Source organism: Uranotaenia lowii, chromosome 1 (genome assembly GCF_029784155.1).
Source record: "Uranotaenia lowii strain MFRU-FL chromosome 1, ASM2978415v1, whole genome shotgun sequence".
Classification (NCBI taxonomy): Eukaryota; Metazoa; Arthropoda; class Insecta; order Diptera; family Culicidae; genus Uranotaenia; species Uranotaenia lowii.
Genome location: NC_073691.1, coordinates 98,581,173 through 98,605,931, shown reverse-complemented (window position 1 = coordinate 98,605,931; position 24,759 = coordinate 98,581,173). Strand labels below are relative to the sequence as shown.

Here is a 24,759-nt window from a genome sequence, read left to right as displayed (position 1 = left end):
GGACCATTGATGGTTCTTCCAGGGAGTTTAAAAAAACTTGTGTGACTTTTAAGCGACTTGTCAAATTTTTCTGTCAAAATGCATGGTGACGTTTACGTAAGGAATTTGGGAATAACAATCCCCGAAGAAGACAAAAAGGAAGGGGATTTTAGTTAATTTAAATGTATTTTAGGAAATCTTCACTGAAATTACGCTACAGAGTTACTAATTAGGGCATCATTCACGGCAAATACTGCGAAGGACGGTAATACGAGATCGAGCACAGCCCGAATAGCAAAGACGATGGTATTAATACCCAAGTAACCATAAGCACTAAAATCTAGCATCAACTCTGCTCTAGCGTCAGCTATAGAGCTTGATTCTGTGCATCATTTTAGCTCTGTGAGCCAGGTTTGGCGAAATTAACTGCTGCATTAGTGCAGAAACTGGTATAACCCTATAAAAGCACTGTTATAGCATTGGTTGAAGCTACAGCGTTGGCGGGCAAAATGCTGGGAAAATGCAAATGGCGTTCGAATGAGGTTCGACCATGCGAAAAAAAAATTATTTTGGATTTTTGATCGGTTCATTTTTCGGCCATGATACTAAATTTGTAATTATTTTTATATTCGCTTATGCATATTGAAGAGATCTCTCGGATTGAATTTTCTACATGATATTTTTTTATTTTTCAGCTGAAAATGACCTGGAATCGAACTCATGCCATATATGGCTCTGACATTTGACATTGACTCTGCCTGTGAACCTATCAGGTCCGCGTTAAATCTTTGAAAAAAAAGACCTATTTGAATCAAATTTCTAGCAACCGGTGCCCTGAATTTGCATTGATTCAGCATCGATCAATGCTAATGTGCTTTGACCTAATGCCACTGTAGTGCTTACATAGTGCTTAAAAGCATTAAAGCAAGCTTGTGTGATGCCAATTTAATGCTAAGAAAATATAGCATTTTTGTTATTCTGATTTAGAGCAATGTTGCATTTCAAAAGCATTGTGCAAAGCTGATAGAATGCAAGTTGCATTTTAAAAGAGTGGTATAATTCTAACATGATGCAGCATACCACTCGAAGGGCTGTTGTAATGCAAAATTGCACTTGATGTGCTGATATAGTGTAATTTAGCCTTTGAATGCTGGTGTAAAGCTATAAAAATGCAAAGCTTTAGTGCTTATGGTTACTTGGGTATAACGGAACAATGATTTTCAATTTAACAATAAACTTCATCCTTATTTCTAGATCTTTATCAACCTTCGAAAATTTTGAAATCACCATATTTTTTAAAGTAACCGTGAAATGTATCGTTAATTCATGATGTTTCACAGTTGCCGAATATATCACAAACATGGTATCACAGTAATATACTTATGATTTTTATAGTTCCAGTGAACTTTATGGTAAAAAGGAAATCTAAACCAAAACGAATATTGGTAATCTTTAGCTTTTTTAAGCTATTTCAAATTTTTCGTGTAATCACTTCTCGGAATGAAGGCTAAAATACATTAATCGTGTAAAAATTGTATGTTTACGCGCCATTTATTCGAACAATGTTGTCGTCCTCGCGGATTTAAAAAATGCAAAACGATCGTTTTTCATTGATGAATTCAGGAAATTGGATAGGATTGAACTGATCGGTAGTTCCTGGTTCATCTTCCGGTGATGGTGGTGAGTAGTTTTTTAGTGGAATATTAATATATGTACATAATAAGAACTAATCGAATACTATTTCCAGGAGCTTCCGGAAGGTTTCGAACTTTCTGCTAAGATGGGCCGCAATTTTAACAGGAAGATCTCCGCGCCGATGGCACTGGTACATGATCCGGAACTGCATTTGGATGTTATTGTAGTACCTGTGAAATTAGGTGAGATTTTTTTTTTAGTTTTAACTAAGCTTATTATAAATTAACGAAGGTTTCTTTCTCAGGTACTGCGAAAAAGATTTGGAAGCCGAGAAGAACACGGAACCATCGAAGTACGGCGGTACCAACTATGATCTGCTTCATGAGGGAAGATGCAAGACGGTAATGACTTGATTTAGTTTTCACCAGCACCAGCATTTGCAGATATTGTGATGCCGCCGGATGTGCAGATATTGTGATGTTTTTTCCACACCCAAAGGGTGAGCTGCTTGACAAAAAATTTTATGTTGTTAAGTATGATTAAAACCTTTATAAATTTTACATAAAATTGTTTGTTTCAATCAATTACCTACGATCTCTCGGAAAAATGAAATAAAAAAATAATTAAAACTGTGAAAGTTTATGGTCGCGGCAGTCCTTAATAATCATGAATAAACAATGATGTTCATCGTAGCGAAAACAATGAAAATTCAGCGTAAAACAATCAATTTCACAGTATCTTAGCGAAAAAATGGAAGATGTTTTAACCATGTAATTCATATTTTTCATTCTGAAAATATATGGAAAAAAGTCGATTTTTTCATTGTTAAGTTGCTTAACAACCCCCTTTTTTCATGGTAAATTTTGCAAAAACCATAAACTTCACTGTTGAAAACTATGAATTTGACAGTGTATTCAAGGTTCCATATACCATTATTCCCATAGTTTCTACCACAAAATTCATGGTTGCGTGAAAATGAAATTCATGGTCATTTCACAATGTTTTTCTATTCGGGAGTTTTGACCAAGACCGGTGCCCACCAATACGATGTTGTCAGCAACGAGCTGGGAACAATCTGAGGCAAGTATTTCCGTAGTCGATCACCGCGGCCAGGGGGTATTCGGATTACACTCGCACTCTCCCGGAGGCCCAGCCAGCTGTTGTTGGTAAGAATGTTAATTTTTAATCCCCGACCGATGGCATTTGTGTGTTTCAAAAACGATTCTTAATTTTCCTAATGTGATTTAATAAAAAGCTGATGATGAAAAACGTTTCTAATATTTTTAACCCACTGAAAGTCCCATAAAAATAGAACAAAATAAATGAAATATCCTGAAAACTCATTCACAAGCGAGCTATGGAATATTCTCTTTCAATTCAAATATAACTTTAAACAGTAGAATAGAGGATGAGCAGGTTTGGTCAAGTGGTTAACAGGAAGGTTTCTTTGCAACCTAGTGGGCAGCGGATCGATTCTCAAAGGGAGACATACTACAATTGTGATAATAATAAGGTAAACATTTAAAATCAACAAAATAAACGGCTAGACCGACAATCTTGCCATCTGTCATCTGGTTGTCAGAGCAATCTGTCAACCACGATTTTTTTTTCATCGCCTAGAAGGTCTTTGATATTCCCTTAAGAGCTGCATAGAATTCTCTCCAGCAACTGAAACGAACTTGGAAGTCTCTTTAAGAACTTAAATTTTAGGCTGATTAGCATTCTCTAGGACCACCTGCAGAAGCTGATTAAGCTTCTATGGTACCTCTTTAGGGAACTTTTGGTTGCTTGGGCGGATACTTTCGATCGAGTTCGAAAAAGCTATTCTTGTTTTCGTTCGAATGCGATACGTTCGATATTGGTGTTGCCCGATCAAATTCGAAATTTTTGAGCAGCAAGCCACGTCAAAATGACATTTGTTGTCATGTATTTTCCGGGTCTCGAAAAATTCATACGTCGGTCAGTGGCGGAAATACTTCCGAAAAAATGGTTTTAGGTCGTGTCAACTCGTGCAACTGAGGGACATCGGAAAGCGGGATAAAGTGTTGAAATCAGCAGCCGAGAGACTGAGAGCAGCAGCCGAGAGACAGCTAGCAACTTTCGAATTTTCAGATCTGGTCCGACATCGAATCTGTTCATTCAGGAGCTGTTCGCACCTGTTCGTTTCCGAACGGAAGAAGCTATTCCAATGCCTATCGGTGATGGTGTTTAAAAATCTGATACTACCGTCGGAAGTGCTCCTCCCCGCTGGGTCTCGGTCGTCATCAGGAAGGGATAAATTTGAAAGGCTACAATGTTTACATTCGAATTTTGCTTTGAAATGATGAATAAAAATCTCATTTATTCAATATCAAAATAAATTGTTATTTGAAGTTTTATTATTATAAGCCACATATCAATTTCTGATTCGCCCAACATCGCAAACTTTTTCATTGAACGTCCAAGATTCGCAACATAAAACTTACGCTTTTTTCAACTAATAATAAAATTTGGTCTTTTAAATCTCGTTATTTAGCAGCATACAATTTCGCAGGTTTGAATCCAATCTTATTTCAATCGACTTTTGAATTCCACAATCAATATTAAACTTCACTAATTGCTCTAAACGATCATGGTTCGCAGCATGAGACTCGCGTTTGACAGTCCGTAGAAAAAATACGTTCGATCGAAAACGGGAATACAATGTTTTGTTCGTACGAACGATGTTCGAAAGATCGAACTGTTCTCATTCGTTCGAACGAAAACAAGAATACGAAATTGCAAAACTTTCGAACGAATGCTATTCGATCGAAAACGAGAATAAGGGTGTTAATATTTCGCCATTTTTGCGTTTGAATCAACATTAAAACTCGTAAAAGGTACGTCTTTCACCATTTAACTTGATTTTTTGATCTAATTGTTTGATTTTAAGGGAGGCCAACGCTCGTGATCTGATGAAATCCGGTCAAGAACATTGGGGGATTCTTACAGAAGAAAACCAATGCCAAGAATGCGCACTCGCAAGAAAAAGGAAGGAGAAGACCAGGTGCAGGTACGGATACCGAAGAAAAAGCTGAGAAACGAGCTGGAACCAAAAATTATGACTCGGGAAACTTCCGCCGGAAGTACATCAATTGGTTCCACCAAATGAGTAAGTCCATTGTGTCTTAGTTTTCCTATTCGATTTATTATCAACTTTATTTATTTCCAGGAAAGTCCAAGCACTTCAAAAATAAAACGGAAAAATCACAGAACTCTGCCTCCAGTTGAACCCGAAATTGTTCTGTGCCTGGCATCCCCGGATTTTGAACCAAAATTGACACGAGCAATCTATTCCTGCTCAGGGTTAGCTGCTTGGTTAGCCTATTAAAAATGTGATGTTAATGAAATTGTTTGTTTCAGGTCATATTTGGGATAATCGTCGTAGAAACGTTGCGAAAAAATGCTTCCGAAGATGAGCTGGACTTAGCAACGATAACATTCAGAACCATATTTCCAGCTACTTACTCATCATTGCATTTCCGAAGCAAGGTACTTCGGTGCTTTATTTGTTCCTATAAAAACCACGACAAAGCAATGAGGAAAAATGGAAAGAAGCCTGTTGAGCTGGTTTCGACCACTAAACATAATTCTGCAAAGTTGAGGAAACAGCCGAGTTATTCAGGTCAGATCGTCAAACTGTTCAAAAAGGTATCTCAAAAAACTTTATTGGCCAATTTTTATTTTAGAATCATAAAAAATTAAAGATTCGAATCTGACAAAGATTTCTTCAATGTCTTCTTCAATTTTTAATTTATTTGTAGCGCTGAAATTAATTTCCAAACGTTTTATTTTAAAAATCCAAGTTTTTCACTGTACATAAATAGTTTTTCACATTGCAAAGTAATTATAAAAGATTGACATATTTTTTTCTTACAGTCTCGATTCCCTCTTCGCTCCCTCGAGGTTGGCCTGCACGAAGACGTGAATCAGTACCAGAAGTGGTCGTCTAGACATCCGTATCCTTTTTGTCATTGAATTTGACAACCAACAATGTTTGGGGCCCAACAGTTTTTGCTATCTCCCTGGTCGTAAAGTAAAGCAATTTTTTCTGTTGTGTTTGCTGTCGATATAAAAACATTGGAAATCGACAATCCTCCATTTGATTGACCGGTATGTTTCACTGAAAATAAAGATTTTTGTTGTACGCAAATTCGACCACTGTGCGTCAGAAAAACATTGATGACGGATCGATGATGAATGATAAGATAGGTGTAGAATTGTGTACGGAATAGGTATAGAATTGTGTACAGAAATTTGTGTTAGTAAAAGTATGATGAATGTTTACACCATTTTGTTCTGTTATGAATTCGGTTTAGCTAGAAAGAGTTTGTGATCAAATTGATTTGGAGTAATTTGAGTGATTACGGGCACTGCCACTTATTGGAAAGTTTTAGCGAAACTCTAGACTGGATCTGTAAGTAGAAAAAGTAGAGAAAAGGATCAAGTGCTAATAGGAAGCTTTTATTTAGATCGAGTGCGAGTGCCGTTGAATCGACAGGAATTACTGAGCAAATTGATTGAGTCCATGCGTACCGTAAGTAACCGAATTTCGGAAGGAGAGCAAAATTTAAATGTTTATATGTTTAGGTTTAATGTGCTGAAAGCCGTGTATTGTGGAAAGAAGTTGGCCAGTCTGATCTCACGTGACGTAAGTTTTTAGATTTAGTTTAAAGCATAGCCTAATAAGAAATTATTTAATAGGACCTGATAAAAAGCAGTCGTAGTAGCCATCGAGGAAGTAATCTTGTGTGAAGTAGGAAACTTTGAATGTAAGCGACCATGTGATATGTTTTTTTTTGTATCTAATTGTAATTCAATTATAGCTTTGAGTCCTTTGAATCCATCACTACAAAGACTTGTTTCCCTACCCTTGAGAAGTCCGAATAACATTCTCAAAGATTCAAAATCCAAGATGGCGGAAGGTTACAAGTATAAGTGCTGCGAGGAGGGCGAGAATTACGATGCAAGCGTTCGGTGCAATCGGTGTGGAGATTGGTATCATTTTTCCTGCGTAAATGTTCAAGACAGCGTATCAGAAAGTGTTTGGTTCTGCGTAAAATGTATAACGGACGAGCCATCGCTTTTGGAATCGTTCGCTTCGGCAGGGAATACAAAAACTCGTGGTCCCCCGCGTGCATGCAAAGAAAAACATAAAAAAAACCCTAAATCGAAATTACCCTCAAAGAATATCGTTAAAACAGCTAAGAAAGGTCAGGTCGAGCAACAGGATGATAGGCAGGCAGTTAGATCGGATGCTAGAACAGAAAGCACGTATACCGGCGCCATTAGAAAGTCTCTTTTACGTTTCCCAGACACCAATTCTTCTGTTATTGGAACGCGGAGTGAAGATAAAAAAAGTGAGTGCAGTGCAAGTAGTGCTGGTAGCAGGTCGTCAAAGGCTTCAACGCGTGAGAAGGCAAAGCGTGAGCTACAACGGTTGCAAGAAGAGAGCACGCAAAGGCGCCAAGAAGAAGAAATTGAGCGAAAATTATTGGAGATGGAGCTGAAAGGAATCAGGCGTGAGAAGGAGCTCATGGAACGCAGACATGTTTTAGAAAGGCTTGCGGAAGAAGAAACTGAACCCGAAGGCGATTCCAGCGAGGATGAAGAGTATAATCTCCGGAAAAGAGTTGAAGATTGGCAAAAGGATTCCGAGGTGGGTCGAAGCGAAACGACGTACGAACAGCGAAAACAATCGACACCTAAGGAAGAGGACCGTCAAGAAAAGGAAATTTCTGGATGTGAAATAGCTTGTGGTGGAATTGGTTTGCCAGAAATAAGTAGCGTCGCATCGAAGTCTTTTAAAGGTACGGCTTTAAGCACTACAAAACTCTCCGATGGCGCATCTCAGCTGCAGATAATCGCGTCTAGGCAAGTTTACCCAAAGAGCTTGCCGAAATTCTCAGGTCGACCCGAAGAATGGCCAATATTCATAAGCTCATATGAACAATCGAATACAGCCTGCGGATTTAGTGATTCAGAGAATCTGGTTCGCCTACGCGAGGCTTTGACTGGAAAGGCATTGGACGTGGTGCGGAATCGTTTACTTCTTCCAGAAAACGTTCCTTTCATAATTCAAAAGTTACGCAGACGTTTTGGAAACCCCGAAGTTCTTTCAACGATATTGGCCGATCGTATACAGACCCTTCCGGGCCTCAACTCAGAAGATCTGGAGTCTGTTATTGAGTTTGGGAGTGCCGTTGAGGAGGTTACTCAGCACATGAAAGCAGCAAAATTGACAGATCATCTTCGAAATCCTATCTTGATGCAGCGGTTGGTTCAGAAGCTACCCTCGGTCTACGCAATGGAATGGGTGGAGTTCAAGCGAAAACGGATAGCGGTGGATCTGGAGGTGTTCGGAGAATTTATGGAAGAGTTGGTGGACAAAGCGCTGGAGGTAACATATGCGCCGTGCAACATCGAAGACCCGGTGAGAGGGAGACGGCGTGAAAAACCGGTGGTTAAAGGATTTGTCAACATTACGGATACTGATGGTCACAAGTGCTGTACATGCAGTCAACAGGAGTTTGAAAATGTTCCTCCGTCTAGAACAGCTGTCTCTTCCGAAAACTATCACTCTAAGGGCTGCTCGATTTGCGGGTTGGCAGGACATTTTGGACGCAATTGCAATGAATTCAGAGCATCGAATTTGCAGGAACGTTGGAACATGGTACAGCGGTTAGAGTTGTGCCCATTGTGCCTGTACAACCATAACGGAAAACATTGCATGTCGAAACGCCGATGTGGTACGAATCGTTGTGATCAGAGACATCATCCACTCTTACACTGGGAGTCAAATTCAAACGCACCGCATTTGATTGCGAGCTGCAACAGTCATCGACAGTCAGTCATATTTCGAATGATTCCTGTAGTGGTTTACAGCGACCTAAAAAAACTGAAGGCGTTAGCGCTGATAGACGAAGGATCATCAGTGACACTGATTGAGGACGAACTAGCTAAGGAGTTGGGATCAAAAGGAAACATAGAACCTCTGGAAATGAGTTGGACCAACGGAATGAGTACGGTGGAGAATTGATCAGCTAAAATACACCTTCAAATATCGGCTGTAGATGACATGAACCGCTTCGATCTGATTGATGCTAGAACCGTCCGTAAACTGGACTTACCCATGCAATGTTTGGACAGCGGTGAGTTGCGTGAGAAATTCTTACACCTGCGGGACATTGAAATCCCAAGCTACGGGTCAACAAAACCGAAGTTGTTGATTGGAATCAACAATGCTCATCTTATCGCCCCGCTTCAATCCCGAATAGGAGAGTTAGGAGAACCCGTCGCTATACAATGTCGGCTAGGATGGAGTTTGTACGGACCACGAACAGGTGTACACAGCAAATTTTTTTTTGCTGGAAACCAGCAAAATTTTGCTGGTTTTTGTCCCGCTGACTTTCCAGCAAAATTTCCAGCAATATCGATTGCTGGAAAAATCAGCAAACATCAAAGCTGGTTTCCAGCAATTCAAATTGCTGGAAATCAGCAATCCAGATTGCTGGAAACTAGCTATTTCAATCAAAGCATTCGGCTGTATTTGGTATCAAATTTATTTTTCAAATCAAATTTAAATATTGAAACTGGCTGTGCACATGATAAGTAATAAACAACATATTTTTCTTCCATTTTTTTATTATGAATTAAATGAATTAGCAGAGACATATGTTTTGTCAATATACCAATACCGCCTCCGGGGTGGCAGCTTTGTGCCAATGTGATAATCATCCGCCACCTGAAATAGAGATTCGATTAATACCTTTCATGAATCTGATAAATCCATTTTCCAATACAAACTCACCCTTGACTTGATGTCTGGTTGCTAGAATATAGAGGAAAATGAAAAAATAGTATTAACATAAACAAAATTCGTGAAAAAGAGTCTTACCTTGCTTCAGCGTACGAAAACAAACAGACTCCAATTTGACAACTCGATTGCTGATTTTCCAGCAAACTAGACCGATTGCTGGAAAGTCCAGCAATTTGAAAACCGATTGCTGATTTTCCAGCAAAAATGACAAGAACACAACCGAATGCTGAAAAATCCAGCAATAAGAAAATCGATTGCTGGTTTCCAGCAAAAATTTGGATTGCTGAACGTTTCCAGCAATTTTTTTTGCTGGAAACCGAGGCAAAAATTTACAGTGTACACACAAAATTTTCGGGGCTCCACTTAGCAAAAATAGTCGATTACTTTCGGTTAGCAACTGGGCTCGTTTTACTAACACGATAGCAAAATGTGAATTTTGCTTGATTTTAGTAAAAACTAAGTTTGTTGGGCGCCTTCTTTTTTTGGCAGCAGCCGTTTTTGCCGCCACAAATAAAAAGTTAGTGCAGTTAGGAAATCGATGCCGGCAGTAACTTTGGTGACCAAGTAGACAACGAAATAGTGACCGAATCGAACCGGAAGTATACAGGTAAGAATCAATCTGAAAGCAGACAGATTTTCTGGTTGGAATGTGTTGAATTTTCTGTGTTTTTTTTTCGACCAGGTTGCTGCTGCCAGTGAAGGTACATCATCAACGCCAGCGAATGTACGGGGAGGTTTCCAAGTCCTGGCAAAATGAAACCTCGGTGGTTCCTGTTGGCCGTAGATGGAACCATCGGAAATTGGCAGTTAAAACTTACAGTGACAAATAGTGTTTTCAATTATGCTAAAATTCAGAAAAAATAAAAATGAAAGTGTAAAATTTGTGAGACATATGTTTTGTCAATATACCAATACCGCCTCCGGGGTGGCAGCTTTGTGCCAATGTGATAATCATCCGCCACCTGAAATAGAGATTCGATTAATACCTTTCATGAATCTGATAAATCCATTTTCCAATACAAACTCACCCTTGACTTGATGTCTGGTTGCTAGAATATAGAGGAAAATGAAAAAATAGTATTAACATAAACAAAATTCGTGAAAAAGAGTCTTACCTTGCTTCAGCGTACGAAAACAAACAGACTCCAATTTGACAACTCGATTGCTGATTTTCCAGCAAACTAGACCGATTGCTGGAAAGTCCAGCAATTTGAAAACCGATTGCTGATTTTCCAGCAAAAATGACAAGAACACAACCGAATGCTGAAAAATCCAGCAATAAGAAAATCGATTGTCATATGTTTTGTCAATATACCAATACCGCCTCCGGGGTGGCAGCTTTGTGCCAATGTGATAATCATCCGCCACCTGAAATAGAGATTCGATTAATACCTTTCATGAATCTGATAAATCCATTTTCCAATACAAACTCACCCTTGACTTGATGTCTGGTTGCTAGAATATAGAGGAAAATGAAAAAATAGTATTAACATAAACAAAATTCGTGAAAAAGAGTCTTACCTTGCTTCAGCGTACGAAAACAAACAGACTCCAATTTGACAACTCGATTGCTGATTTTCCAGCAAACTAGACCGATTGCTGGAAAGTCCAGCAATTTGAAAACCGATTGCTGATTTTCCAGCAAAAATGACAAGAACACAACCGAATGCTGAAAAATAAAATCTAGCTATTTCAATCAAAGCATTCGGCTGTATTTGGTATCAAATTTATTTTTCAAATCAAATTTAAATATTGAAACTGGCTGTGCACAGGATAAGTAATAAACAACATATTTTTCTTCCATTTTTTTATTATGAATTAAATGAATTAGCAGAGACATATGTTTTGTCAATATACCAATACCGCCTCCGGGGTGGCAGCTTTGTGCCAATGTGATAATCATCCGCCACCTGAAATAGAGATTCGATTAATACCTTTCATGAATCTGATAAATCCATTTTCCAATACAAACTCACCCTTGACTTGATGTCTGGTTGCTAGAATATAGAGGAAAATGAAAAAATAGTATTAACATAAACAAAATTCGTGAAAAAGAGTCTTACCTTGCTTCAGCGTACGAAAACAAACAGACTCCAATTTGACAACTCGATTGCTGATTTTCCAGCAAACTAGACCGATTGCTGGAAAGTCCAGCAATTTGAAAACCGATTGCTGATTTTCCAGCAAAAATGACAAGAACACAACCGAATGCTGAAAAATCCAGCAATAAGAAAATCGATTGCTGGTTTCCAGCAAAAATTTGGATTGCTGAACGTTTCCAGCAATTTTTTTTGCTGGAAACCGAGGCAAAAATTTACAGTGTACACACAAAATTTTCGGGGCTCCACTTAGCAAAAATAGTCGATTACTTTCGGTTAGCAACTGGGCTCGTTTTACTAACACGATAGCAAAATGTGAATTTTGCTTGATTTTAGTAAAAACTAAGTTTGTTGGGCGCCTTCTTTTTTTGGCAGCAGCCGTTTTTGCCGCCACAAATAAAAAGTTAGTGCAGTTAGGAAATCGATGCCGGCAGTAACTTTGGTGACCAAGTAGACAACGAAATAGTGACCGAATCGAACCGGAAGTATACAGGTAAGAATCAATCTGAAAGCAGACAGATTTTCTGGTTGGAATGTGTTGAATTTTCTGTGTTTTTTTTTCGACCAGGTTGCTGCTGCCAGTGAAGGTACATCATCAACGCCAGCGAATGTACGGGGAGGTTTCCAAGTCCTGGCAAAATGAAACCTCGGTGGTTCCTGTTGGCCGTAGATGGAACCATCGGAAATTGGCAGTTAAAACTTACAGTGACAAATAGTGTTTTCAATTATGCTAAAATTCAGAAAAAATAAAAATGAAAGTGTAAAATTTGTGAGACATATGTTTTGTCAATATACCAATACCGCCTCCGGGGTGGCAGCTTTGTGCCAATGTGATAATCATCCGCCACCTGAAATAGAGATTCGATTAATACCTTTCATGAATCTGATAAATCCATTTTCCAATACAAACTCACCCTTGACTTGATGTCTGGTTGCTAGAATATAGAGGAAAATGAAAAAATAGTATTAACATAAACAAAATTCGTGAAAAAGAGTCTTACCTTGCTTCAGCGTACGAAAACAAACAGACTCCAATTTGACAACTCGATTGCTGATTTTCCAGCAAACTAGACCGATTGCTGGAAAGTCCAGCAATTTGAAAACCGATTGCTGATTTTCCAGCAAAAATGACAAGAACACAACCGAATGCTGAAAAATCCAGCAATAAGAAAATCGATTGTCATATGTTTTGTCAATATACCAATACCGCCTCCGGGGTGGCAGCTTTGTGCCAATGTGATAATCATCCGCCACCTGAAATAGAGATTCGATTAATACCTTTCATGAATCTGATAAATCCATTTTCCAATACAAACTCACCCTTGACTTGATGTCTGGTTGCTAGAATATAGAGGAAAATGAAAAAATAGTATTAACATAAACAAAATTCGTGAAAAAGAGTCTTACCTTGCTTCAGCGTACGAAAACAAACAGACTCCAATTTGACAACTCGATTGCTGATTTTCCAGCAAACTAGACCGATTGCTGGAAAGTCCAGCAATTTGAAAACCGATTGCTGATTTTCCAGCAAAAATGACAAGAACACAACCGAATGCTGAAAAATCCAGCAATAAGAAAATCGATTGCTGGTTTCCAGCAAAAATTTGGATTGCTGAACGTTTCCAGTGTAGAGAATATAAGATACAAGAATACAATAATAAAAGCGAGATACCAGAGCAATCGAAAATATCGAATTTATTCCTTTGAATAACTTTAAACAGAGATTTTTGATAAACAACGAACAGCTTTCATTATTCTATCCGAAGCGTGTAAGACAAAGAATTATTTCAATCGGAAAAGCTCCCTCTCAGAAATCCATTTAGAATCCAATTGAGACCTAACCACTACCAATAGAATCATACAACGGTTGCAAAATAAACTATGAATGCGAGTGTAAAACAGATCGTGTTTATGTGTGTAAATGTGAGAGAGAGCAACATGATGAGATGAAAATCGAACGGAAAAGAACTCAGTTAATAGAGCATAGTTGTGAAGAGTAGACGTGCTTTGTGGAAAGTGTAGACGTGCTTTGCAGAAAGTAAAAAATCACCGAAATGTCTAGTGACGAATCCTCCGGACTCGACAATGGCACAGTCCATGCTCCCAAGTAAGTAAATTCATTTGAGAAAGCTAGACTGAATTGAACCTAGTAATGTGATTTATATTTTATGTTAGGTAGACATTTTTATAACCAAAATGGTGAAAAAAAGCTACAGCATCGGTAGCCATTTTGTTTTTGATAATGTTCGGAAGACTACTAATAAAAATAATGTTTGATTATAACTGTGTTGTTTCGGAATTACTTTTTTTTCTATTTCGACTAGATAAAATAATTCATGTTCAAGTAAGCAAATTCATTTGGAAAAATTAGACCGAATTGAACCGAGTAAGACAAAACGAGACGAACGAAAAAATTCATAGGTTAGCCATTTTGTTTTTGGTTGTGGAATAAAATGGTTTTTTCCCTTTTAACAATTAATGATCTCCCAAATTCGAAATTGAATTATGTTGGATTAGATCTAGATTTTAAAAAAAACCTAGCCATTTCTAGTGACCGTAAAAAAAAAAACAAACCTGTGTTTGAAAGTTGCTCCAAGCGGGACATTACAAAGAACCTCGAATTTTTCTCATAGGCCCCGAGCGGCAATTTCCGGCTTTGAGTGACCGCTAAAAAAAAAAAAATTAAATCTTGAATGAATGAACGAGTGGCATATTACAGAGAATCTCGAATGATTCTTATTGGCTCCGAGCGGCCATTTCCGGCTTGGAGTGGCCGTGAAAAAATGTATTTTTTTAAATGTTGCTTCGAGTGGCACATTGCTGAGAATCTCGAGTGATTCTTATTGGCTCCGAGCGGCCATTTCCGGCTTCGACTGGTCGTGAAATTATATTTGAATGTTGCTTCGAGTGGCACATTAAAGAGAATCTCGAGTGATTCTTACTGGCTCCGAGCGGCCATTTCCGGCTTCGAGTGGCCGTGAAATCATGTTTGAATGTTGCTCCGAGTGGCACATTACAAAGAATCTCGAATGATTCTTATTGGCTCCGAGCGGCCATTTCCGGCTTCGAGTGGCCGTGAAAAATGTATTTTTTAAATGTTGCTTCGAGTGGCACATTGCTGAGAATCTCGAGTGATTCTTATTGGCTCCGAGCGGCCATTTTCGGCTTCGAATGGCCGTGAAATTATGTTTGATGTTGCTCCGAGTGGCACATTACAGAGAATCTCGAGTGATTCTTATTGGCTCCGAGCGGCCATTTCCGGCTTCGAGTGGTCGTGAAATTATATTTGAATGTTGCTTCGAGTGGCACATTAAAGAGAATCTCGAGTGATTCTTACTGGCTCCGAGCGGCCATTTCCGGCTTCGAGTGGCCGTGAAATCATGTTTGAATGTTGCTCCGAGTGGCACATTACAAAGAATCTCGAATGATTCTTATTGTCTCCGAGTGGCCATTCCGAGTGGCACATTACAGAGAATCTCGAGTGATTTTCATTGGTTCTGGGTGGCCATATCCGGCTCCGAATGGCCACGCATTTTTTTTAAATGTTGCTCCGAGTTACAAAGCAAAGTATGATTCTCATTGGCTTCGAGTGGCCATGTTCGGCTTCGAGTAGTCATGCAAAATTTAAACGTTGCTTAGAGTGGCAAATTATATGGAATTATGAAAGGTAAAGGTGTCCTCACGTTTGCAATACCGTACAAAAAAAAAATGACCTAAAAAAAAAACGATTTATTAATATTAAAGTTGATTGTTAAATGATTGACGATCTCAACCTGTTACGGTTGACCTTGCTGCTTTGAAGAAAATAGTAACTAGAAACATAAACGTTATTCCAGGAAAACTACCCGTGTTGCGAAGAAAAAGCTTCCTGTCGCTGTTAAAACTCTTACCAAGCGTCTTCGGCTTATGAGTAAACGTAACTCCTTGCTCTCGTCGAAACTAAAGAAAGAGCGTGTTGAAAAACGACACCTGGAAGAAACTCTTGACTTGGGACTAGGTTGCGCAGGTAACGCAAGAGGACACTCTACTTTGGCAGAAGACCACAGATCAAAGGAAGAGTCTATTTTGACAACTTCAATAAATAATTTGTCGTTTGCCTCACTACCCGTAGCTGAGTGCAAGCCATCCGGAGGCAGTGAGGAGATAGATCGCAAATCTTTTTATTGGTATTCGGACGAGAGCCGTAGAACGAACTACTCTGCTTGGCAGTTAGAACAGGATTGAATTTTATTTCTAATAGCATACTTATAACTAACATAGAATCGCTTACTGTGATCTAGACGCAATTCAACACCACGTGTTTCAACACTCCTCCTCGTCTAGATCTCCGATGATTCCAATTCGATCACGCAGGAACTTGATTCGCTGGTGCTGCAACGGCTTCGTCAGAATATCTGCTTGCATGTTTTCCGTCGGACAGTACCGCATTTTGATAAAACCTTTTTCATGAAGATCTCGGACGTAGAAGTATTTCGTCTCGATATGCTTGCTCCGCTTCTCGATCCGATCACCTTCGACGAGCTTGATCGCACTTTGATTGTCCTCGAAGATGGGGATTGGCATGGACGTATCTTCTCCAAAATCGGTCAAAAGCTTCTTCACCCAAGTTAGCTCTTGACAACCTTCGGTGAGTGCGATGAATTCCGCTTCGGTGGTAGATAGGGACACACAAGTCTGTCGGCGAGATCCCCAGCTAACGACACCTCCTCCGAATCGTATCAAGAAACCAGAATTGGATTTCCGGTCACGATGATTACCAGCCCAATCAGCATCAGCAAACATTTCCAGACCGGCTTGAGTGGCTCCTAGATGTAGGCGATGTGAACTGGTTCCAATCAGGTAACGTAAAACCCGTTTCGCTTCTTGCCAATCTCGCTGTGTCGGACGACTTGACTTCTGAGCTAAAATGGACACGCTGGCTGACACATCAGGGCGAGAGTGAACGGACACGTACAGTAGACCTCCGATGAGACTGAGGAAGTTTCTGTTGTTCGGAAGTCGATCGTCCTCCTCCTCCTCCTTCTGCTGTAGGTGTGCAGGGTCCAAGGGAATTTTCGATGGTTTCGCGTTTTCCAATCCAAACCTTGCTGCGAGTTTCCGGATGTACTTCTGCTGGCACAACGAGTAGCTTCCATTTTCTCGTCGTATGTCGATTCCCAGAAAATGTTTGACATCTCCAAGATTCGTCATCGCAAAGTTCTTTTCCAACACGGCAAAAATTTGTTGGAACTCCTTCTCCGTTTGTGTGGCAATTAGGACGTCGTCTACATAAATGATGATGTAGGCGAAACAATTGCCCCGCTTTCGAGTATACAGGCATGGATCAGCTTCGGACGACTTGAACCCCATATCTCGAAAAACGCCATCTATTCGTTGGTTCCACACACGGGCCGACTGTTTCAACCCGTAAAGACTCTTCTTGAGTAGGCAGACTGTGTTGGCTCCTCCTTTAGCGTACCCCTCTGGCTGGCGCATGAAAATGGTTTCCTCCAGTTCACCGTTGAGGTAAGCCGTTTTCACGTCGACGTGCTTCACAATCATACCACGACGACTTGCCACAGTCATCAGTGTCCGGAACGTCACCTGCTTCGCGACCGGGGCAAAAACTTCATCGAAGTCCACCCCGAACTTCTGGGTGAATCCTTGAGCGACCAGTCTGACCTTGTGCCTTACGATGTTGCCCTTCTCATCTTGCTTCGTTTTGAACAGCCATTTGCAACCGATAGCCTTACGATTTGGGGGTAACTGGACCAGTTCCCAGGTACCGTTGGAAATTAAAGAACGGTACTCCTCGTCCATCGCGTCTCTCCACAAGGCAGCATCCGGTCCGGCCCACGCTTCGGTTGGTGTGCGTGGATCAGCACTATCCGCTGTACGCCTCGCGACCAGTCCCAGCTCAGCATGGTTCGCCGCTGGTTTGGATACCGACATCGTTTGGTTGGTTGTACCACTTCCCTCGATTGCTGTAAAACGATTGGAGGACAAATATTTGCTCGGAACAAGAAAATCTTTTAACTTGCCTGGAATTGCGCGCTCCCTTCCGCTTCGCCTCAACGCCTGTGACACGGGCGGATTTGAAACTGTTTGCGTGGGGAGCGCAGAGGTTGTCACGTCACTGGATGGGAAGTTTTCTTGGCTGTCTTCTGCTTCAACAAAACTATCGTCGCTGACCTCGTCAATGGGAAGTACATCGTTCGGCTCACCATCGGCGTCGTTACCTTCAACCTCGGTCCCATCGATTTGCACATCGCCACTCAAGTTTAACGGTACTAACTTGGGGCGGCGTGCTCCGCTGGCTGGATCCTTGGGTTTCTCACTGATGAAAGTGACGTCTCGAGAAAAAACAATTTTCCTCGACTCCGGATTCCACACTCGGTAGGCCTTCGTGTCTTCGTCGAATCCAGTGAGAATGCACTCCACAGCTTTCCGATCCCACTTCCGTCGTTTCTGTTTGGGAACATGAACCATCACCGGCGAACCAAACACTCGCACGTGACCTAGATGTGGTTTCTTGCCGCTGAACATTTCCTCTGGCGTTGATCCGTGGCCTTTCGTAGGAGAGCGATTGATCAAATAAACTGCTGTTCCGGTAGCCTCAGCCCAGAATCTCTTCGGTAGATTGGACTCGAAAAGCATACACCTCGCCCGTTCCACGATGGTTCGGTTCAACCTTTCCGCCAGTCCATTTTGCTCCGGCGTGTATTCCGTCGTTGTTTGATGACGGATTCCTCGACGACGCAGACGATCTTGAAGTTGCTTGTTGATGAATTCCTTGCCATTGTCCGTGCGTAACGTTTTCATCTTCTTTCCCGTTTGGTTTTCCGCCATGTTAACAAAATCGTCGAATGCTCTGCATACTTGGTCGGCTGATTTTTCCGGCAGGAAATAGATGAAAACTCTGCGAGACTTATCGTCAGTGAAAGTCAGGTAGTAACGACTGCCACCGAGCGATTCCGTCTCCATAGGCCCACAGATGTCAGAGTGAACCACTTCTAACAGTTCACTTGCACGCGAACCAGACTTGCTAAACGGAAGTCGGGTTTGTTTTCCCATCGCACAGATTCTGCAGTTTTCGTCGTTGGTTGTAGCTCCAGCATCACTCATATTGACACCATTCACCAAACCGTTTCTCAATCGTTTCAGGCTGCTAAAGTTGAGGTGACCCATGCGCCGATGCCAAAGTTCGGGACTTGTTTTAGACGAACATGACAACGCACACGACGACTCTAGTTGGTTCAGCTTGAAAAGGTTTCGCTCACGACTTCCTGTCGCCATCACCGTTCCTTCCTGGTTGGTAACCTTGACACCGTCGATGTTGAACGTCACTGTGTGCCCCCGTTTGACAATTTGATTGACCGACACCAGATTCGCCGATAACTCCGGAAGTACTTGTACATCGTGCATCACAATCGGAGGGTCTTTCGGACAGCATTCGGGCAAAATTTCAACTTCACCTGTGGCGACTACTTTCATGGCTCCTTTGTTCGCTGCTATAACCGTTCCGCTGGACTTCTTGACATTCAGCAAATTTTTCTCCGACTTCGAAAAGTGACACGATGCTCCAGAATCGAAGTACCAGCTGTTGTCTTCCCCAGCAAACGTGGACAAAACGGTGCACCAAGCATTACCTGAGCGTTTCGAAGTACATGCTTTGGCAAAGTGACCGAATTTTCCACATCGTCGACACTTGGGACCGTTGCTTGATGATGGTTTTTCCTCGGGCTTCGGTTTGTGACCATGCTTTTTCCCAGCAAAAGCAATGCCAGACGACGGCACTCTCGTTTCTTGCAGCAATTTGGTCTTGATGATGTCCGCATTTATCGCTGCTCCAGAATTTTCAAGCGCCATAATCATGGGGCGATACTCCTCAGGTAAACCAGCAAGCAACAACGTGCCCACCCATTCGTCGCTAATATCGAAACCAATGCCACGCACCTGATGTGCGGTTGCTATGACACCGTTTACGAAGGTTTCCATGGAATCACAACAATCCAAATTAGTTGTGATGAGTTTTCGCAACAATCCAACTTTCCGGGTTAATCCGGAATCTTCAAATGCTGCTTCCAGGCGTGACCACGTTTCTCGAGCGGTTCGCACGTCCCTCACATGCACGTAATTAACGGGATCGAGCAGGAGAATAATTTTCCCACGTGCTCGTCTATCCTTATCTGCATCCACGTTCTCGAAACTTCCGTCAGGGTTCTGACCCGGCTTGACCGCTTCCCACAGGTCTTCCAGCTCCAAAAATGTCTGCACAGCGAACTTCCAGGTTGACCAGTTGTCTCGTCCCATCAGAAGCTCGATCGACGGCAGAGCCAAGGAATTCTGGCTGCAACTGTGACCGGCGCCCGGCACGTTAACTCCGTTCGGATTGGTTTGACCATTCATCTCAAACTGCTTGATGATTCAAATCTTCAGTTCTTGATGCGCTTCGATTTCTTCACGAACTCTCAAAAGGCCCATAACCTATTGGTATTCGGACGAGAGCCGTAGAACGAACTACTCTGCTTGGCAGTTAGAACAGGATTGAATTTTATTTCTAATAGCATACTTATAACTAACATAGAATCGCTTACTGTGATCTAGACGCAATTCAACACCACGTGTTTCAACACTTTTGAACAATGGCGTGATTTGCTTGAAGCTTCAATGCAACTTGTTGGCGTTACTGACGAATGCACAAAATTTAGTTTTTTTAAAGTTAAAGCTGGTGCAAAGTTATTAGAGGTACTCGATGGGACTGTTTCTCAACCCGAGGCACCATGCGAAATAACAGAAAAATATTCAAATGCTATGTTCCGATTGAAGCAGTTTTATGGTTCACGTCAATATGGAATAATACAGAGACAGAAGTTGAGAGCGATCGTTCAAGCCGCGGACGAATCAGATTCGAAATACGTTAAACGCGTGATTGCAGCAGCAAAACTATGCGACTACACGGACGAACAAATTATTGAGAACGTCGCCGAGGTTATTCAGGCTCACGCATCCGATTTCAAAGTACGAGAAATAGCCCGTAAAGTGTTGCACAAAGGAAGCTCATTATCAGTACTCGTAGACAAAGTTCGTTCATTTGAAATAGGCAAGGCAAACGAAGAAATCTTTTCAAAAACTCATCAGCCTAAAGCCGACATCGCAGCCTTGTCGTATGGCTCGTCCTCAAGAGGATGGAACCCTAACAATAGAAGCAACAATAGTTTTCCCGGTCCTTCAAGAGTTGTCCAAAGAAATTGGAGAAATGCACAAGGAAACCCTTCCGCAGCTAGAAATTTCGAGAGAGAAATCACCAGATGCTGGAGATGTACCAGTCGCAACCATTCCGAAGATAAGTGCTTTGCTAAGGACAAAAACTGTCGTAATTGTAAACGAGATGGCCATATCGAGAGGGCGTGTCAAAACGAACCAAACCAGTTTGCTAAATTACAGCCAATAAAGAGACGCAACGATGGAGGTGACGGCGGTTTTCGAACGAATCCCAAGAGAATCTCAGCAGTGACCAAGGAGGAATCTAACGACGAGAAAGAACAGGACCTAGAGGCTGTAAGTGCTTAATGATATTTTCTTTCTAATTTTTTAATTGATTCAATGAACTTTACTTTTTATATTTTTTATTACAAACTGTAAAATGAATTTCGCAAGCGAATTGCCTTTTTGTACTTTTGAAAAATAAATGAATTGATCCATGTTTCCGTTACAAATTATTAGTTGCGACCTTGAAAAAAAAACAACGTAAATATCACTTTCATTTTAGAACCATCAATCGCAAATACATAATATTGGACAAGATGAAAATAGACAAGGAATAATAGTAGGTTACATAGCCGGTGTTCCGATAACGTTCCTTATAGATTCGGGTGCCGAAGTCAATACCATTAGCGGAGATGATTTCGAAAGATTGGTTAACAACGATTCGAACAAGTCATTATTCAATTTAACGAGAGGCTCTGACAGATCACTTAAAGCTTATGCGAGTTCTGGAGAGATTACAGTCCTAGCAACATTCGAAGCAGAATTGGTAATTTCTGAAGATCGGCCACGCCTATTAGAAAAATTCTACGTTATTCCCTCTGCTAGAGCACTACTGAGCAGGGGCACGGGAATAAGGTATAGTGTCTTGCGTATCGGTTTAAATATTGCCATACAAAACTGTTACTTAGAAACGGATGAACACGCTCTACCGGGAGAGATCCATTTGCTTAAGACAGATTCAGAGTTTCCTAAATTTAACGTCGCTCCAGTTGTGCTATATTTTGACAAAACTAAGCCCCCGTCACGAAATATCTTTACAAATATTCCTCCTGCCTTTAAAGACGAGACTGCTAAACGCCTGGAGAATTTGTTAGAATCAGGAATTATCGAGATCGTAACCGACCATATGGATCGGTCGTTTTGCTCATCCCTTCTTGTCGTACCGAAGGGTAAGGATGACATTCGTCTAGTTGTCGATCTTCGAGGCCCGAATAAATGTATCATACGATATCCGTTCAGAATGCCGACCCTCGAATCGATATTAGCCGATCTACATGGTGCTACTTATTTCTCGACAATCGACCTCACCAGTGCGTTCTTTCATGTTGAGCTCCACGAAAATTCTAGGCACTTGACCAACTTTTTTGCTGGCAATGCAACATATCGATTCAGAAGACTTCCATTTGGTCTGTGCAACTCACCTGATATTTTTCAGGAGATATTGGAAACGATCGTACTCGCAGGCTGTCAAGGAACAAGAAATTACCTAGACGACATCCTTGTGTGGGGGAAGACACGACATGAGCATGACGAGAATTTAAAATTTACTCTATCGCGGTTAAAAGAGCATAACGTATGTCTCAATGATCGAAAATGCGTTTTTGGCAAGCAGACCGTGAAATTTCTAGGTTTTTCATTATCACAAGACGGACTCAGAATTGAAGACGAGAAACTGAAAGCAATAAGAAATTTCCGTACTCCAGAGTTACAATCGGAAGTTAAGAGTTTTCTTGGCTTGCTAAATTTTTGTGAACGATTCGTGCTTAGAAGGGCCGATAAAACTGAAAACCTACGGAAGCTCGCCAATTCAAACGTATTTTATTGGAGACAGCAAGAAGATCAAGAGTTTAATAATTTAAAATTAGAAGTCGTTAAGTCAATTATCAAGTTAGGGTACTTTGACCACAAGGACAAGACTGAATTGTACGTAGATGCCTCACCAATCGGTCTGGGTGCAGTGCTGGTACAGTTTGATTGTTCAAAAACTCCTCGAATCATCGCGTGCGCTTCCAAAGCCCTAACGGAACCAGAAAAAAAGTACCCACAAACACAGCGCGAATCGCTAGCTGTTGTTTGGGGTGTCGAACGTTTCACGTTTTACCTGATTAACACATATTTTACTATTCGGACCGATTCAGAAGCAAATGCGTTTATCTTTGGCGATGCATTACGAAGTAGCAAGCGAGCCGTATCAAGAGCCGAAGCTTGGGCACTCAGGCTGCAGCCATATAATTTCGTAATTGAACCCATTCCTGGAAAAATGAACATAGCTGACGCGCTTTCGAGGCTAATCAAAAGTTCACAGATTGACGAGCCTTTCGAGGAGGATAACGATAAGCATCTATTGTACTCCATAGACGCCGGGTTCATAAATATATCTTGGACAGATATTGAACTTGCTTCGGAAAATGATTCGGAGATAAAGGCAGTGAGAAATGCAATCCTATCCGGAAAATGGAGCAACAAGCTCAAAAGATTTGAGGCGCACGAGAAGCATATAAGAATTCAGGGGAGTCTAGTTTTTAAAGACGACAAAATAGTGTTACCTGAAAGCCTAAGGGAACAAGCTATGTCTCTTGCCCATCAAGGACATATCGGTATCGGTGCCATGAAGAGGATTATGAGAGAGTACTTTTGGTGGCCTGGTATGAGCTCAGAAACGGAAAATTACGTAAAGAACTGCGAAACCTGTCTTTTGATTTCAAAAAAGAACCCACCCATCCCCTTGTCAAGTCGAAAACTGCCGGAAGGCCCGTGGGAAATTTTACAAGCAGATTTCCTTGCTGTTCCAAATTGCGGATCTGGCGAGCTATTGGTACTGGTTGATACCTATTCGCGGTATCTATCAGTAATTGAAATGCCGAGTACTGATGCACGAAGCACAAATTTAGCTTTGAGCCGAATTTTTTTCACCTGGGGTTTGCCACATATCTTGCAAACAGACAATGGACCACCGTTTCAAGGAAGAGAGTTTATTGATTTCTGGGAAAACAAAGGAGTCAAAATACGAAAATCTATCCCTCTAAGCCCGGAATCGAACGGAGCCGTCGAACGCCAGAATCAGGGCATCCTGAAAGCGTTGGCAGCAGCAAAAGAAGAAAAATTAAACTGGAAGCACGCATTAGACAGTTACGTTCATACTTATAACACTTTAAAACCCCATTCAAGGCTTGGAATAACTCCATTCGAGCTGCTCGTAGGATGGAAATACAGGGGTACGTTTCCTAGCCTTTGGAAATCTTCAGATGAAGTAAAACTAGATAGATCAGAGGTGCGCGATAGAGACTCAGAATCTAAACTAATCAGTAAAAAACAGGCTGACAAACGTCGCGGGGCAAAGGATTCAGATTTGCAAGCAGGAGATGTAGTCGTGATTTCTATCCCTAAGAGAAATAAAATGGATACCGGATTTTCAAAAGAACGTTTTAGTGTACTGAGTAGACAAGGAGCTAAACTAGTTCTTAGAAGCCAACGCGGAGTGCAATATACAAGGAAGGTAGACGATGTTAAAAAAGCCCCTATAATAGACGATGAATTGGAAGAGGATGACAAAACAACGGAAACAACTTTCATTGAACCAGATGCAGAATCTATACTACCAGGTGAAATTCCTAATCCGTCTAGGCCCAAACGCGAGCTACGTAAGCCAGAAAGACTCAAGGATATGTTTCTGTATAGAGTTTTCGAATAACACGGTTTGTTGGTTCATGCCTAAAAACAAAAAAAAAACAGTTAATAAGATTCTTCAATTGCAGATAAAAAAAAAACGCAACATTCGAAGAAGTTCTAATATCAAACATCCCGATGATTAATTACTTACAGTAATTTAACGCACGCACAGATCCATTCAGCAACCAAGTACAAACGGTATGAAATCCTGCGATAACTGTTGATCGAATATCAAGCCAGACAATCTTAAGATTCCATTTTCCACATCCAGTACTTTTTCATTTGTTGTGT

The 24,759-nt window shown here is 41.0% G+C and overlaps 1 protein-coding gene and 1 long non-coding RNA gene across 3 annotated transcripts; one reads left to right on the top strand and one right to left on the bottom strand.

The window, feature by feature from the left end:
- Positions 1-4,388: 4,388 nt before the first annotated feature.
- Positions 4,389-5,741, top strand: LOC129743908 (uncharacterized). Of its 2 annotated transcripts, none has more exons than XR_008736730.1 (4): positions 4,389-4,744; positions 4,805-4,938; positions 4,996-5,257; positions 5,512-5,741. It is a non-coding gene; the product is annotated as an uncharacterized LOC129743908 (long non-coding RNA). The 2 variants fall into 2 exon arrangements; XR_008736729.1 differs by having other exon boundaries at positions 4,996-5,283.
- Positions 5,424-15,705, bottom strand: LOC129743870 (uncharacterized). Its single transcript, XM_055736094.1, has 19 exons — positions 14,268-15,705; positions 12,871-14,217; positions 12,752-12,804; positions 12,552-12,699; positions 12,465-12,485; positions 12,346-12,398; positions 11,515-11,662; positions 11,428-11,448; positions 11,309-11,361; positions 10,973-11,120; positions 10,886-10,906; positions 10,767-10,819; positions 10,567-10,714; positions 10,480-10,500; positions 10,361-10,413; positions 9,530-9,677; positions 9,443-9,463; positions 9,324-9,376; positions 5,424-5,755 (listed from the first exon to the last, which is right to left on the bottom strand). The coding sequence occupies exons 2-19, from the start codon at positions 12,927-12,929 to the stop codon at positions 5,604-5,606; spliced, it is 1,374 nt and encodes a 457-aa protein (XP_055592069.1). The 5' UTR covers positions 12,930-14,217; positions 14,268-15,705; the 3' UTR covers positions 5,424-5,603.
- Positions 15,706-24,759: the final 9,054 nt, after the last annotated feature.